We start from the raw sequence: 15,115 nt of genomic DNA, 5'->3' as shown, positions 1-15,115 counted from the left end.
AATTTAAAAATCAAAAGGAAAGTTTTATACATTTAAATAAAAATAGTGAGCGATTTTTATTCTTTTAAACATCGGTGGCCTTAAAGTGAATGAAATATTGAAAACTTAAAAGAGGCATTTGATTTTAAATGTCCAGTGGTAAATATCTGTATGGAGAACAAATTGATAAGACTAAAATATCTTCTAGATATTGGAGAAGAGAAATAATAAGAATTTAATTCACAAGGAAGAGGAAGAAATGATAATTTCTCATAATCACGCCCTGCACTGGGTGTTGCTGGTGTTGCCTGCATTACCATCACCTTTGTGATGATGACAGAATACCGTGAAGATACCATGCAAAGACAGGCCTCCACATAAATGAATGCTAGTATGTTTTTCATAAAGACAAGGAATGATGGGCATCCAAAGATAAGATGTATGGTGTTATTATGATCACTCGCACTAGCATGAATCAATTATTCATGATAATTTGAGATGGTAGGAATCTATCTTTTATTTCCTTAAATTTTCCAATCTGAGTTCTTGCACATTCTTAAAAGCCATGGAAAATTTATTTAATTAAATAATGTTCCAAAGCAGAACAAATTTCTCCACCCACTCTCTTTTATGTTTCACTTAATGTAATTTTCACTCTTTAATACCAGTATCTAAGTGGTTGAAAAGAGATTTCTCTTGACTTCTGTGTATCCTGCTGTAGAACCAGGGACCTGGGAAGAATCCAGCTTTGGATGGAAAACTGTAGAACATGGATTTACCACCAACTCCTCAAGGGCTAGTTGAAAGAATCACGGGAAAAGTTACAGCACTGCTTCTCAGCTGTGCAAAGGCTCCTAACAGAGGCAGGGAGGGATTTCCACCAGCCTCCCGCATCTGTTACAGTGCTCCCCCTGTCTTGAGCCATGGATAAAGCTGAAAGTAGGTCTTACCCCTTCTATTGATGGAGGCTAAATAAAACCACTACCTTCCAGAGTCTGCCCTTGGCAAGTTGTTCCATAGAGCTATATATAAGCTATTCATGTCTGTGACTAACATATCAACAGAGATATGCCCAAGCCCAGAAAAATTCTTACATCCCTGGATTTGAGGAACATATTGAGAAAAAAAGTATAAAATAGGTATAGAGCATTACTTGATGCTTACCTGAACTAGAGCCCTACCCCTTTAATGCCCAAGATCGCTTCACGGATGTGAGATGTGTATGGCTGCAAAGAGCCTCACACTTGGCTTAGTGTTTTTCTGTCGCTATCTTGGTATGCATAATAATTTTTGAAGAAGAGTCTGTACAGTATCGTTTTTCACCATCCCCCATCTCCCAAATTACCGTGTATGTAGCTGATTCTGTCTTCTGCAGAACCTTAGAAAGCTGAATCTCTAAAGCCTCTCGCACAGGTGACTAAGCCTTAATGCTACTGTGAGAAGCTGGGCCCTCAACATCACGTATACTTTTTTCCATATGGTGAAATTTTCTTTGTAAAATATTATTGCTTTTAATAAAACAATTCACTCCCAGAGGGAAAAATTCAACAATACAGAAGAGAAAATACAGAATATTTAGTGTAAGTCCTCTTTACCTATGTGTTCCCAATTTTATGTAATTTTCTAGAGGCAACTACTGCGAAGAGATAGATGTATATCTTGAATTAAGAGAGAAATAAACACAGATGTGTAATTTGATATTAACATTTGATAACAGTCTGTCTTTCATTTACACATATAAATACATGCCCATACTGAATATGTCTTTTTTTAAATCCCAGTTTTATGTACCTACTAAACTAGATAGGGAATATCCTTTGGAGTCTTACAATAATGAAACCTGGCTCCAAATAATCTGTATTGATTTTCATTCACGTTAGGGGCCTCATCTTAGAGAATATCAAATTACTATTTCCTTCCTCCACAACATGTGACTGACTTCAGGACAAAGTAGCAAAGAACCAGAAATAAACAACTGGCTATTTCTTCTAAACCATTACAGTTTGATGGAGAATTCAAGACTGAGACTAAGAAACATCAATAAAATGCTGGCTTTGCCTCCTCTTACCGGACATGTCATTGGAACAAACATCTGGGTCTCTGCTTCCTCAGCTGTTAAATATGGCAATCTTCATGTGGCTTCCAAAGCCTCTTTCAAATCCAGCACTCTGGGTTTGGTGGAAACTACCTCAGTCACCCAATCTCATGACCTTGGCCTTCACCTCATCCGAGACTGTTCACCTCAAAAATCTAAATTCCCACTTCCCATCCTCATAATCCATCTTCTCGCTCCACATTCCATACTCAATTACTACATCTATACCTGTTTTGTTTCTTAAATTACACAAACTTTTATGGACTATTAACCCCTCTTTTTTTATTTTTTTTTTCTTATTTGTAAGGTCCTTCTTGTCTTTACTTCCTTTTCTACTATTCTCCACAGCCCATCACTTCAAACCCTCTCTGGGAAATTTCATTAAATCTTTTGCCTCATTGTTGTTTCAACACAATGGCCTCATTCCCAGCACCTGTCATTATTTTAACCCCCATATGTCTGATTATATCCCATTTTTATTTATTCTTTACCTCTTGCTATAGTTTTTGTCTAAAATATATCCCGATTAAAATACACACTAATAAGGTTACTCCTCTCTTCAATACCCTCCATCTTCCCTTAACAGATTGTTTTCCTCTCTCTTTCCCATCCCTCATCTAACATGCTACATCCCAGCTAGCACAGAGCTGCTCCACTCTCCTCAAGACGGCATGTCCACTCTTCCCTCTAGACCTGAGGTGAAGCTGTGCTCTGGGCATGGACTGCTCTTACCTCACCTCCTCCCTTGCTCTGCTTCAGCAGGCTCACTCCTCTGGGTCCCATCATAGACGTCACTTCCTCTGCAGAGCTCTCTCTGAACCACCTCCCCACGTGAGGCTGGGTGCTTCTCTCTTGTGAACATGGTGCAGCCTGCACTGCCCCACTGGAGCACATTATCATGTCCTATAAGACTGCAAATTTTAAATTTGCATCTCCATCACTTTGTCTCCAATATAAAATTTATAAATTTGGTTTAAAAATTATATTTTGACTCCTAATACCAAAAGTTCCATAAAACAACATGGTCTACAAAACATGATTTATGTGTAAGTTCACAGAGTGTTCAGATCCAGGAAGTTTGAGGTTTGAGAACTAAAATTATCCAGACCACAGCATTTGTGGTCTTGATCACTAAATGTTATCTGTTTCTTCAGTGGTTAACATTTTCACCATGATCTCTAAGTTCCTAGGCCTCAGATCTTTCCTGAAGCTCAAAAAACTCCCAAATTGGAAAGGAATAAATCTGGTTCTCTCATCAAGCCCTCGTCCACCGTATACACTTCAAAATCATCTCATCTCCTCGGTAAAGACCAAAAGAATTTAGGAATACCAGGAAAGACTTGAAAACCTTAGGCCAAAAGAAGTAGAATATAGATTAAAATTCAAATGTCATGGAATATAATAAGCGTGAAGGATAAAGTAATAAACTAGAATGATAATATTAGCAGCCATAAAAACAATAGTAATAACATACATCATGCTTTACAGTACACAAAACATTTTAAAAATATCCTCATACAACCTTCATGAAAAACAAATCTCCAGGCATTGTGGAAAGCTTCTAGAAAAAGGCAAAACAACTTTGTATGGGACAAAGACAAAGAGGTATATATTAAAATATGCACCTCTATAAGCTCCAAAACAGTCCCTTTCTTTTTTACATTCTGCAAATGAGTTTGTATACAACCTGTCATTTCATGATCCATTAAAATCCATGAGCAAATTCAAATTTACATATCCAAATTGGTAGGAGTAAATATTAGAAGAAATTCATTCCCAGTAACAACCTCTAATCAGTGATAAACACCGTATACACCTCTAAACAGACGAAAAACATCTACATACGCAGTGGGATTACAGACATCTGTTGGAAAGTCAAAAGAAGATGCGAGAAGGAAGAAGTGGAAGAGAGGACGTGAAGGAGGAAGGGAAGAGCGTCAGATGAGAGAGAGAGGGGAGCAAGGAGGGAGGGCAGGCAGGAATGAGGCAAAGAGGGAGGGACCAAAACTGGAAGGAAGGAGCTAAAGTAATCTCCACATTTTTACTTAGAGGTAGGCAAGAAAAATAAGGACTAGGCAACCCAAATCAAGTCATTCCTCTTCACCATCGCAGAAAATGAATGTCACCTAGAGGGCCACCACCAGCGCTTCCCTGAGCACTCTGCAGAGTAGCCTGAGCAGTGAAGAGTAGTCAACTTTAAGGCTTAATTGCTTTAGTGTCATTAGAGTCATCTGTACATGACTTGGAATTTGACAGGTATGTGTAGCTTAGGAGTAACAAGGGGATTAGAAGAAATAAACGGAAAACTGCAGTGATGTGGCATCTTCATCACAGGTCCCCGAGGTCTGAAATAACAGAAGCAACGTGGGTAAAGCATCTCTTCCTAGCCATCATTAGTTCAATGCACTTAAATCATCAGGAATTTACGAAGCATAAACCATGCGGCAAACAAAGTGCTGGTTATTTTGGGGTACAGTATCAGGGGTCTCAGAAAGACTTGGCCCAGGAACCCAGGGGAGCTACGATGAAACTGAAAAACCAAAAACAATCAAAAAGCCTTAAAACTGATACTTGGGATCAAGGATAATAATAATTTAAAAAACTGACAAAGTCATTGTTTACTCATTTCTGTGCTAATGAAACATACAATATGCATTTTTTTGTATATTCCAAAAACAACACAATAGGGTACATACCGTTAGTTCCTTCTTTTAAAAATGAGACATTAGTGCTCACAGAAGTTAGGTAACTGGCCCAGCACTGGGTCTGAATGCTGGCAGTCAGTTTCCACTCCTTCCATAAGCCCCCAAATTTATGACACTCAAAACAAAAGATGGACAATTGTTCACCCCAACTTTTGGACAAAACCCAGTCAAGGACGAAACAGTGCACCCTGAGGAAGAAACATATCGGGACTTGATCTCCCTTGTAGACCACATCCTAGTGGCTGCCATTGACCAACAAGATAAATCCAGTAGCCCGTCAAAGACGACTTAAGATTACCCACCCAACAGTGAAGCCAAACCATTAATTTTATTTTGAAATAAATGATAGTAAAAGATTCTCTTCTAAAGCAATAATCAAAGCATGTGTACTACATGCTTTGGTCAGCATACTGAAATAGAGAAAATTTTCCCGAGAACCAAGTGGAGAAGGAAAAAACAGAAAACAAGGCAAAAGTCAGAATAACTGTCTCCCAGTACGGGCTCCCCAAAATCAATGAGCATGTAATTCTAGGGAAATGTACTAGATTATCTAAGAAACGTAACACGTAAGTATATCGACCAATCTTAAGGAGCTGGTAGTTTTTTGGGTGCTTATTTAGGGCCTCTCTTAATGTAAAGTGAATTCTACACAAAATGAAATTAATACTTATCAAAATGTGTATTCAAACAAGGGCTGAGCACTGAAAGAGACTTACATACAAACCTCTGTATGTTCTTTCCTTATCATGAAAGTAAAACACGCTTTAAGTGTATGAATAACGTACCTGAGTATCTGCTTTTCTTTCAGTATTTATATAAAGTAGGCATTCCCTAAAGTGACGAAATGGTATTCATTAAGAGGTGATCAGCAGTAAGTTGGCGAAGGCTATGAAACAATGGCGTTCCTAATAACAGAGCCTGCTGATGTTGAGAAGGGAGGCGGATGATGAGGGAGGAAGGTCTCAGGAGCAGATGAGTGAAAAGGAATGATACGGCGGCTCCCAGGGGTGAGCAAGTGTGTGGGGAAAGGCCTGGCATCCTACTGCCAGTGAAGTGCTTACTATTATGAGAGCTAAAACCTCTTCAAAATGAATAAATGGGTTAAATAGAATGGGGATTACCAGTTAAGTAGAGCATTCTAACTTTGCTTCAGATCATGGGAATTCTATAAAATCACAAAGGAGAGAATTAGCTGAACAAAATAGTTTAATTTAATGGGAAATTTATTTCAGAAGAAGAGCTAAGGAAAATTTCTGGAGTTAAGTAATGACATTTAGAATTAGAAGACGTTTATGTAAAAGCAATGTCCAAGGATAAAGTTAAGTAATAAGAATTTTCAGAAAGAACTGGAAAAACCTTAGATAGGGACCTGAGGCAATTTATAAAGAGGAACAAAGGAAAACGTAGGCTCTCTATAGGAAATAATTAGAATAGTGGAATTTGACCTAAATTAAAGAAAAATATTACACATGCCTGAGTATAAGCACAGGATCTCTCTCTCTCTCCTCTACCTTAGAAATCTTCCCAAAGACTGATGTCAAAATGTTACTTCTGTTCCTTTTCTAGTCTAATTAAAACATGAAATGTCGCCTATTGCCTGTTATCAGTTTAGGTATATTATGGATTAAATACAAAAATTAATATTAATTGAGGTTGTTGCTTTACCGCAACATTTATTTTACTAAGTCAGAGGGAAAGTGACTTAGTAAAACAAGGCATAGATTCAAATTCTATACTGTACCATAGACGGTAATCTAAGGGGAAAAGGCAGACTTACCACTGGTGCTCTTGTAAAAAGGATACTCTTAGCAGCTCTGAAATTTTAAGCTCCAGCCCAGAAATTAAATCACACACCAACCTACTTCACAAAAGTCTTTGAACTGTAAAAAGGATTTTAAAAAATCATAAAACAGAAAAAGGAACTTACTAATTATAAAACTTCTTCATGAAATCTCCATTGTTTTTAATTCTTTACTAATTTGATTTAGGATATTTTTTAAACAAAGTTAAGGGGCTGGAATTAGCTCTTTAAATTTCTATTTCATAAGAAAGAGCACGGCAAGGTGCACTGCACTCCCTGCCCAAACTGCCTCTGGCCTGTTTATTTGAAATGTTTGATTCCATACGGATTTCTTGTCTTACTTCCAGATAGGATTCTGCCTAATAAGTTAGCAACTCAAGAGTGACAAATTTCGAATCCTCACCCTGAAGACCACAGTACCCCAGGTCCGCCACCTGCAGTGTTTTCTAGAAGGACCCGGGAAAGCAAAGTGCAAACTTCTATGTGGAGCAAGTGTGAGCCACAAGCGGGTGGTCCACAGAGGTTAGGGTTAAAGTTCACAGAATGATTTGGAAATTATTCTCTGCTTGGATCTCAGTTATGAGGCCTTTGAATACACCCTTTAATTAGAATACAATTTCCAAAGCAGCCACTCCCTTGACTTTCCAGAGCTCAGTTATTCTCAGAAAAGAAAAGTAAAAACAGCTTCATCACAGTGACAGCTAACGGTCCCCTACAAATTATGCCCAATGGCCAACAAAGAAGGCAGCAGCCATCTGGGACACTGCCGCTGCCAGCCCTCACTAACCACTCTCAAGAACAGAGAAAGAAAAAGCAGCCACCTTCAACACAGACGCTCTCCTTCCCCTCTTGCTTAAGCAGCTGAGCTGTGCCATGGAAGCTTGGAAAAAGAGTGGGCCGTGCATTTGAAAATGTTCCCACACCCCAGCCGTTCTCATTTTTCTGATGATCCTTCCATCCAGCCAACCTCACTACAGTGGGAACACTAACATGGATTCTGTGAGAGCCAGCTGCCCGCCTCTTCCACGGTGCTCAGGGAGCCACACAGGACTCCGGGAACAGGAGCCAGCCCAGTCCTGACTCACCACAGATATGCCTGCGTCTCCTCCCCAATGCATCTCTGAGCCACAGTCTCCCTTCCCAGGGCCCATTGTTATTACAAAAGATTTACCGGGCCCCCCAAAATGTGCTAGATGTGGGAGCAAGAGGAAAAGATGCATCTCCCTAACCTCAGAGTTAAGAAAGACAGACGTTACATTATGCAGAGATGGCCAATGACCCCGTGGGGAAAGCCAGGGAAGGGAAGTCCGGCAGCTGTGTGGGGCTTTATCCGGGAGTTGGAACAGCAGAAGCTACCACAGTACAAAACTTTCAAATGCCTTCCAGAATTGAGTCAGTTTTAACGATGATATAAAACGTTCCACTTCTGCGAATCCAGATATCAATTTTTTCTGTTGATCCAACAAAGTAGCCTTTGTCCAGAAAAGTGATTGTGAAAATAACAGAACCAGAGTTTTTGAAATTTCTAATCAGAATTGAGTCAGATGTCACTCACAAATATTTGGAAGCACTTGCCAGCTCGTTTCGGGCAGGCAGGAGTGACACTATTGTCTTTGGCCATGATCCTTTGTATATCCATGAGTTACTTTTCCCACAAGCCCTCTCAGAAGAGGCTATAACTCTCTCTACTTCTGCCTCCCTTCAGAGGGTATTAGTAGGAAACTAGACAGTTGTTCCCAGATGTTGCAGTGTTCCACAGCACAGAGTGCATCGTTATCTCAATAAAAAAAAAAAAAACTATCATGCAATTTACAATATTTTTGATCAGTGTCCATTTAACCAGTAGGGACTATATATAGGAAGAGTAATTCATTTTAAACCTATTCTTTTTTTTTTTTTTTTGAGACAAGAGTCTCACTATGTTGCCCTCAGTAGAGTGCATGACGTCACAGCTCACAGCAACCTCAAACTCTTGCACTTAAGTGATTCTCTTGTCTTAGCCTCCCAAGTAGCTGGACTACAGGTGCCTGCCACAACTCCTGGATATGTTTTTGTTGTAGTTGTCATTGTTGTTTGGCAGGCTTGGGCTGGGTTTGAACCTGCCAGCCCAGGGGTATGTGGCCAGCACCCTAATTATTGAGCTCTGGCACCAAGTCTTAAACCCATTCTGTGACTTTAAACCTTTAAACCCAAAATCTGTGACAAAGAAGAGCTTTAATATCTAGCACAAACACATAAGACATTAACATGACTCTCTACATCCTTCTTCAGTAGGGTTTGTATTCTTTTGTTGTTTTTGTCGTAAGAGAACTCATGCACATTTTCCTAGGATAGGCCTTAGAAAAGGAGATTAGGGAAATAAATCAATTAAATGAAACACACATGCTTAAAATTCTGTTACTACAAAATAAAATGAGAAAACAATCTTGCTTCCCAACAGGTGGAGTAAAATTATCCCTAAGATCTACTCCTTCTAACACTCACTAATTCTAATTGCTAGGAAATCACAGATAAAATATGCCAGTATCCCATAAAACTGTAAGTTTCACCCACAGCAGAGCCAATATTTAGATAAAAGGCAACTGATATATGTTTTGGGGATAAAGGCTTACTTGAAATAATGTTTATTTGATTCTTTTGGAAAAGCTATATAAATCTTGTTCCTCACTAATTTCTGAGTCTCACTTCCTTCCTTCCTACTCCCTTCTACGAGACAAAAGTGTTGTATAAAAAACCCAAACTGATCTAAAATTAAAACTAAAAGATACTAATTTTTAGAGCCTTTGTTCAAAAACTGGAAATTTCCCTCAATAGTGTTTTTATTGTTACTGTTTGTTCCCTACTAAGTTGGTCTCTTCTTCTATTTTTTTTTTTTTTTTTTTTACTATTTTATTCTGTTTTTCTCTCACCTAGGGACAGGCATGAGGCATCTGTAGTGGAAAGAAGTGCCTAAGTTCCAAAGTAAGTGTAATGTGCAACACAAGAGAAGTTTTTATTATGAAGTCTCAACTGAAGAATTAAGTTTTAAAAATTAAAATAAAGTAACACATGATTCCCAGAAATAACTTCTTCTCTGTCTACTCTGAAAAACAGAGAATGAGACATAGTGATTTAGTTATTATGAATGAGAATTTAAAAAATTCACTCCTATGCTTTTCCAGGTGTGGCCTAGCAGTGATCTTTAAACCTTCCTGTTTGCTACATAGAATAATTTATTATGTGGCAAATACATCTTGTATCCACCTGGGGGGACTTCAGCAACCAGAGTATAAACTCCAAAAGGTCCAGAATAGAATGTGACATGGAATCAGCATCCTTAACAGCACCCGAAAGATACAGTGTTTCAATGCACTTCCAGAGCAAAATATATCAACAGTTTATCAACAGTGTTTTTGATAGTATTTCAAATTACAGAGCTAACTAGGAGATTATATACCAAAGCTTTTGTACAGATTTTACATAGCACTTTTAAGAAGGAGAGTATTGAAAAAAATTTAAAATACTGATGACATATTAATTGTAAAAAAAATGTGCCAGCATTCGTCTAGGAGAACAGAGAGCACATGAGCCTTCTCTTTCAGTCCCACCTTCCTCTTTCTAGTTTCATAATCCACATATCCGTAAAGAGTTGTCTGACTTTCCCTCAGTCCCTGTTTAAGATGAAACTGATTTTTCAATAACTCTCTCTGAGAATAATCTAAAAATTATGAGTCCAGTCCTCCTTTCTCATGAAGGGATTAAAGTTGACATTGTTATTTATGTGTATCCTAAGTTTAGCTTTGTAATTTAAAATACGATCAGAAACACTGTTGGTCGACTCGTACAGATTTGCAGCAGAATGACACGAGACAATCAGCTGACAGCATATTATCCTCGTCACATCACCAAATCACTCAATTTTTTTCCTAAAAATACTTACTTCTGATGAGTTCACCATCCAGAGGATCACCCCATATGGACTGGTCTTGTACGTCTTCATGTGTGAAGGGGCTATTCGTAGCTTGAGTTGTAGCTTTCTCAGTATTGTCTTTATCACATTTCCCTGAATAAAAAAATATGCATTTATTATCATTGAACGTTACACATTTTTCTCTTTTTTTAGTTTACAGATTTTTCAAAGGCTTCTAAGGTTGCCATAATTTAAGAAAATGGGAGAGGTGTACATTGATTGACTACTGCATACACTACTGGCTCAGTAACATTAAAGAAACAGAGGTGTTCACAGTAACATTAATCTAGTAAACAAATAAGTGTAACACAGCGAGTGACCTGCCATGATAGAGAAATGTGGGACGGTTACATCAAGGATGAAATTGAGTTAGTCCTTACATGCAAGGCGAGGGCAGAGGAGAAAAGGATCAAAGGGGAAGAGATTCTGATGAGTGATGGAGATTAAAGTCAGACTGCAGGTGAATGAGGAGAGACTGAGTAGGGGGAGGGATAGAAAGGAAGTACAGAGTTCTCCCTTTAGAAATTTAGGAAAAACTCAAGGATTGTGGAACACATCCTCAGAGAAGGATATTTAAGATGAGCAATTCGTTTGTGAGTTTACGGGTTCTCAGAGGAAAAGACAATACGTAAGAAAATGTTAACTCTTTTAGGGAACACAAGTCATACAAAAAGCAAACTATAATACTAGGTAAAATGCATACTCTGAGAGGTCCAGAGCACTGAAGAGGTTCAAAGGAAGAAAAAAATACTCATCAGGATTCAGAGATCAAGAAGGCATGATAGAAAACGGTATGTGTTAGATGGTCTTTAAAAGGTAAGCAGGATTTCAAAAAGTCCAGATGGGAGAAAGGTTGAAGAACGGCATGAGCAAACTCCAAAAGCAGACACCTGGGCAAAGGTTCCAGCTCTCCGGACTGCGATGTACTTTCAGGGGGACATTAGGACATAAGACTACAAAGGTTTGATTAGAGACATAGTGTTGGTATTTGAATGCCAATGTGAGAAATCTGGACTTAATTCAAAAGCAAGAAAAATAAGTCAAAGCAGCCGTTGCAGCTTTATGGAATGGCTAATCAGAGCCAGGCGTAAGGACGATTAATAAACGTGGGCACATCTGTGGGTCTCAATCCTGGCTGCACTTTAATGCACTTGGAAGCTTTAAAAAAAAAAAAAAAAAATCCTGGATTCCTAGATCCCACCACTAAAGATTGTATTTCAACTGGGAGAAAAGGGGCTGTACTCAGATGATTCCATAACACTTACACACATTGAATCACTCCGGTTAAGGACACATCTAAGAGGGAGAGTGGAATGAGGGAAGCTAAAGGAGAGACTAGGTGAAGTCTACACAGAAGCTGGTGAGAATTTAATAAACTGGAAAACAAACCACCAGGGAGGAAACGTGAGAAACCAATTAGAGGCCTAAACAGATAATCAAAGAAAATGGGGCTGGAGAGGCTCGATCTCAGCCTGGATTTGACTGGGAAAATGCTTATTCTTTTGGAAAATATATACTGTAGCAGCTCTGTAGTTGACCACCTCTCTACACTGACCAGCTCCTTAAGTTGACCTAACTGTCATAGAGCTACATGCCTCACAGGTACGTATCAGTGCCGCAGGCCTGGTTCCTCGTGTTGACCACCTCTGTATGCTGACCAGTTTGTTACAGTCCCTTGAGAGGTCAACGTATAGCGGTTCCACTGCATTTTTACAGGGTACATGCTTAGGCATTGTGCTACATACTGGGGGCACAACGTCATGATGAGATGTGACCCAGGCATTCATAGAGTGTACTTTCTAGTGGATGAGTGCTGTTCTGGGGATTAGATTTGTCCAAAAATTCAAGCAAAGTTATAGCCAGAAACAGCTATCTTTCCAAACTTAATTGATGAAGAAGTCATTCAAATTCCTGAGCTCACCAAAAAATAAATATACTAAGCGTACCAGGAAGAGTCTGTACAATTAGGAAGGAGTTAGAGAAGTAAGAGAATCTGGATGATGTCAAGACATGGAAGCAAAGAAAGGAAAGAGATTCAAACAGAAGTTGTTAGTCAACTGTGTTAACATTTCCAGTGGAAGGAAAAATTTCTGCACATGCAAAAATTTCTCATGCCCCATGGGGATTTCACAACAATTGAAAAGTTCTGCCATGAAACACATTTCGCCACATGAAAATAGATGGACACCCACTCAGGACTAAGTCCAGAGGCTACAGAGCTCTGAAAAAAAAAAAAAATAGGGGCGCAAATTTTAAGTATTTTTAGAAAGCAAAACCATATTCAAATAGCTGTGACATATAAATTAAAAGCACACCAAACCAGTATATTCTAGATTTATGTAACCTTTACTCAGCATTATCCTGGAGAAAATGTAATCTTCATGAGATGTGTTAGTTTCGATTCAAACCTTTACTTTGGGAAACAACTCCAGAAATCTTCCTTCTACTGCAGTCAACTCAAGGCCTTTCTGAGATTATCAATAAAAGAGATTTTTACACAAACTCACTAGTCCGCATGAACCGGCTCATCAGCAGAGCCCTATTAATACACACTTGCAGCTACTGTTATGTAGCTAACTGACGCCAGGTGTCACGCTAGCAGGCTGGATTCAATTAGAAACTTTAATTGAAGCTGAATGAAATTAATTATATAATTTTGAACTGTTCAAGTTTAATTCCATTAAAATTAATTCATGAAACCAAGGCATTATGTAGCATTGCTGACTAAAAAGAAAATAGGTTTGAATAAAGTCTCTAGACACACTTGACTCATATTTGAATCATGTCCAATATTCGAGTGCTAAACACAGACCCTTTCAACTCTCCAATGAACACATAAAAATGCCGTGTGGTCCATATTCACGTAGACATACAGTCATATAACTCACTCTAAGAGGAAAATGAAATTCTTCCTGCCCTGAATTTTTATTAATGGGCAGTTTACCACATTGTTTAAATAAATGTGTTCTTATCTGTGAAATTCTACAATGAAGCTGATTGCCAGTGTCTTTCTCAGGTCCAAAAAAAAAAAAAAAGAAAAAGAAAAAACTATCATTCTCTGTTTCATAATATTCAAGAAATAATAAATAATACGCAGTTACTAGAAACTCACAAGCACCAGTCTATCCAACTTTGCCTTGTTTGAAAACTAAATGTCTTGGCTTGAACATCAGTCTTGGCTTTTGCTAGGATCCATAGCACCCAGCCCAAAGCAAGACTCAGAAATGGGTCAAAGTAAAAAATTTAAATTGACTTTTGCCAGTTATCCTCTTGTATAAACAAAACTTCTGTGATCGCTTGACTGTTCTATGACTTTCTACTATTTGCATATTATTTTATTAATATGTCCTTAACACTTACTCCTTTTTATAGAATATCCATATGGAAGTCTCATAAATGATGAGTAGGTATATTGAAGAAATACAATAAAAAGAAAGCCAGATTTATTTGATACACAATTCTAAGACAGGCACCAGGCTACCCAAACACAGAATCAACTTTACTGCAACTTTCAATTGGTTGGATCAGCCACTACTCTTTATAACGATGGCAGTTTCTAATAACAGATTTCTGTTATTTCTGTTATTATTCTCTGCTGTGTCATTCCTGAATGGCGAAGCAGAGGACAGTCCTGGTTTAATCAATTTCATTATGAATTTATGGATGTTAGTAAATTCAACTACTATGGAATTCAACTACTATGGCCTGTAAAAACAGACATTCTGGTGATTTTGGTGATATATAAAATCAGACTGTATCTTTTTTTTTTTTCAGATTGAAATGAATCTGCAAATGGTTAGGTTACACTGTTTTCATTTCTGAGGTAAAGTTCAAGTTGTAGTTGAGCCCTTTTCCCGAGGGAAGCTGAACACCCTCACATTGTGCACATTAGGTGAGATCCCGCCAATCACCCTCCTCCTCCCCCTTCCCTCTCCCTTCTCTCCTTTCCCCACACTAGAATATACTTGTGTATTTTTTTCATGTGGGCATGTAGTTAATTACATATTGATTTCATATTAGCATTGAGTACATTGGATGCTTTCCCCCCATTCTTGTGATACATTACTAAGAAGAATGTGTTTCTACTCCATCCAGGTAAACACCAAGACATAAGGTCTCCATCTGCCCTTATGGCTAACTAGTATTCCATGGCGTACATATACCACAGTTTGTTAATCCATTCATGGGTTTATGGGCACTTGGGTTAATTCCACACAGACTAGCTTTCAACAATATATTCCCATTTATACATCCACAGACACAGCAGTTTTCTCACAAAAGGGGCCCTTTATCATCTCAACAATGTTGTCCTTCAAAGGCAATGGTTCTCTACTGTGCTTCTGGGTCAGAACCACTGTATAGTCCTTCAGTATAAACCTCAGAGGTCTCAATTCAGGAGTCTGTGTGGGGGTGGTGTCATCACAATATGTGGCAGGTGTGAGGAGCACTCTACTAGCGCAACTAGTTAGAAAAAAACTTAGACAAGCCTATCAAATATTAAGATACAGATCATGGTACTCATCGCCTTGTCACAGAGTTTCACAGTATCATAAAATACATTTTATCTAATCATCCAATTAATATAG

At 38.4% G+C, this 15,115-nt stretch overlaps 1 protein-coding gene across 5 annotated transcripts in view; it reads right to left on the bottom strand.

Moving 5' to 3' along the window:
• MDFIC (MyoD family inhibitor domain containing) overlaps positions 1–15,115 on the bottom strand; it is a 266,306-nt gene that overhangs the window by 235,823 nt on the left and 15,368 nt on the right. For all 5 annotated transcript variants that reach the window (XM_053553702.1, XM_053553699.1, XM_053553701.1 and 2 more), the window contains exon 3: positions 10,500–10,622. In XM_053553702.1, coding sequence (XP_053409677.1) covers positions 10,500–10,622 — 123 coding nt within the window. The remainder of the gene's footprint in view (positions 1–10,499; positions 10,623–15,115) is intronic.

This window comes from Nycticebus coucang, chromosome 11 (assembly GCF_027406575.1).
Source record: "Nycticebus coucang isolate mNycCou1 chromosome 11, mNycCou1.pri, whole genome shotgun sequence".
NCBI classification, from domain to species: Eukaryota; Metazoa; Chordata; class Mammalia; order Primates; family Lorisidae; genus Nycticebus; species Nycticebus coucang.
Note: the sequence above shows the minus strand (reverse complement) of the source record. Positions and strands in the feature narration are given on the sequence as shown.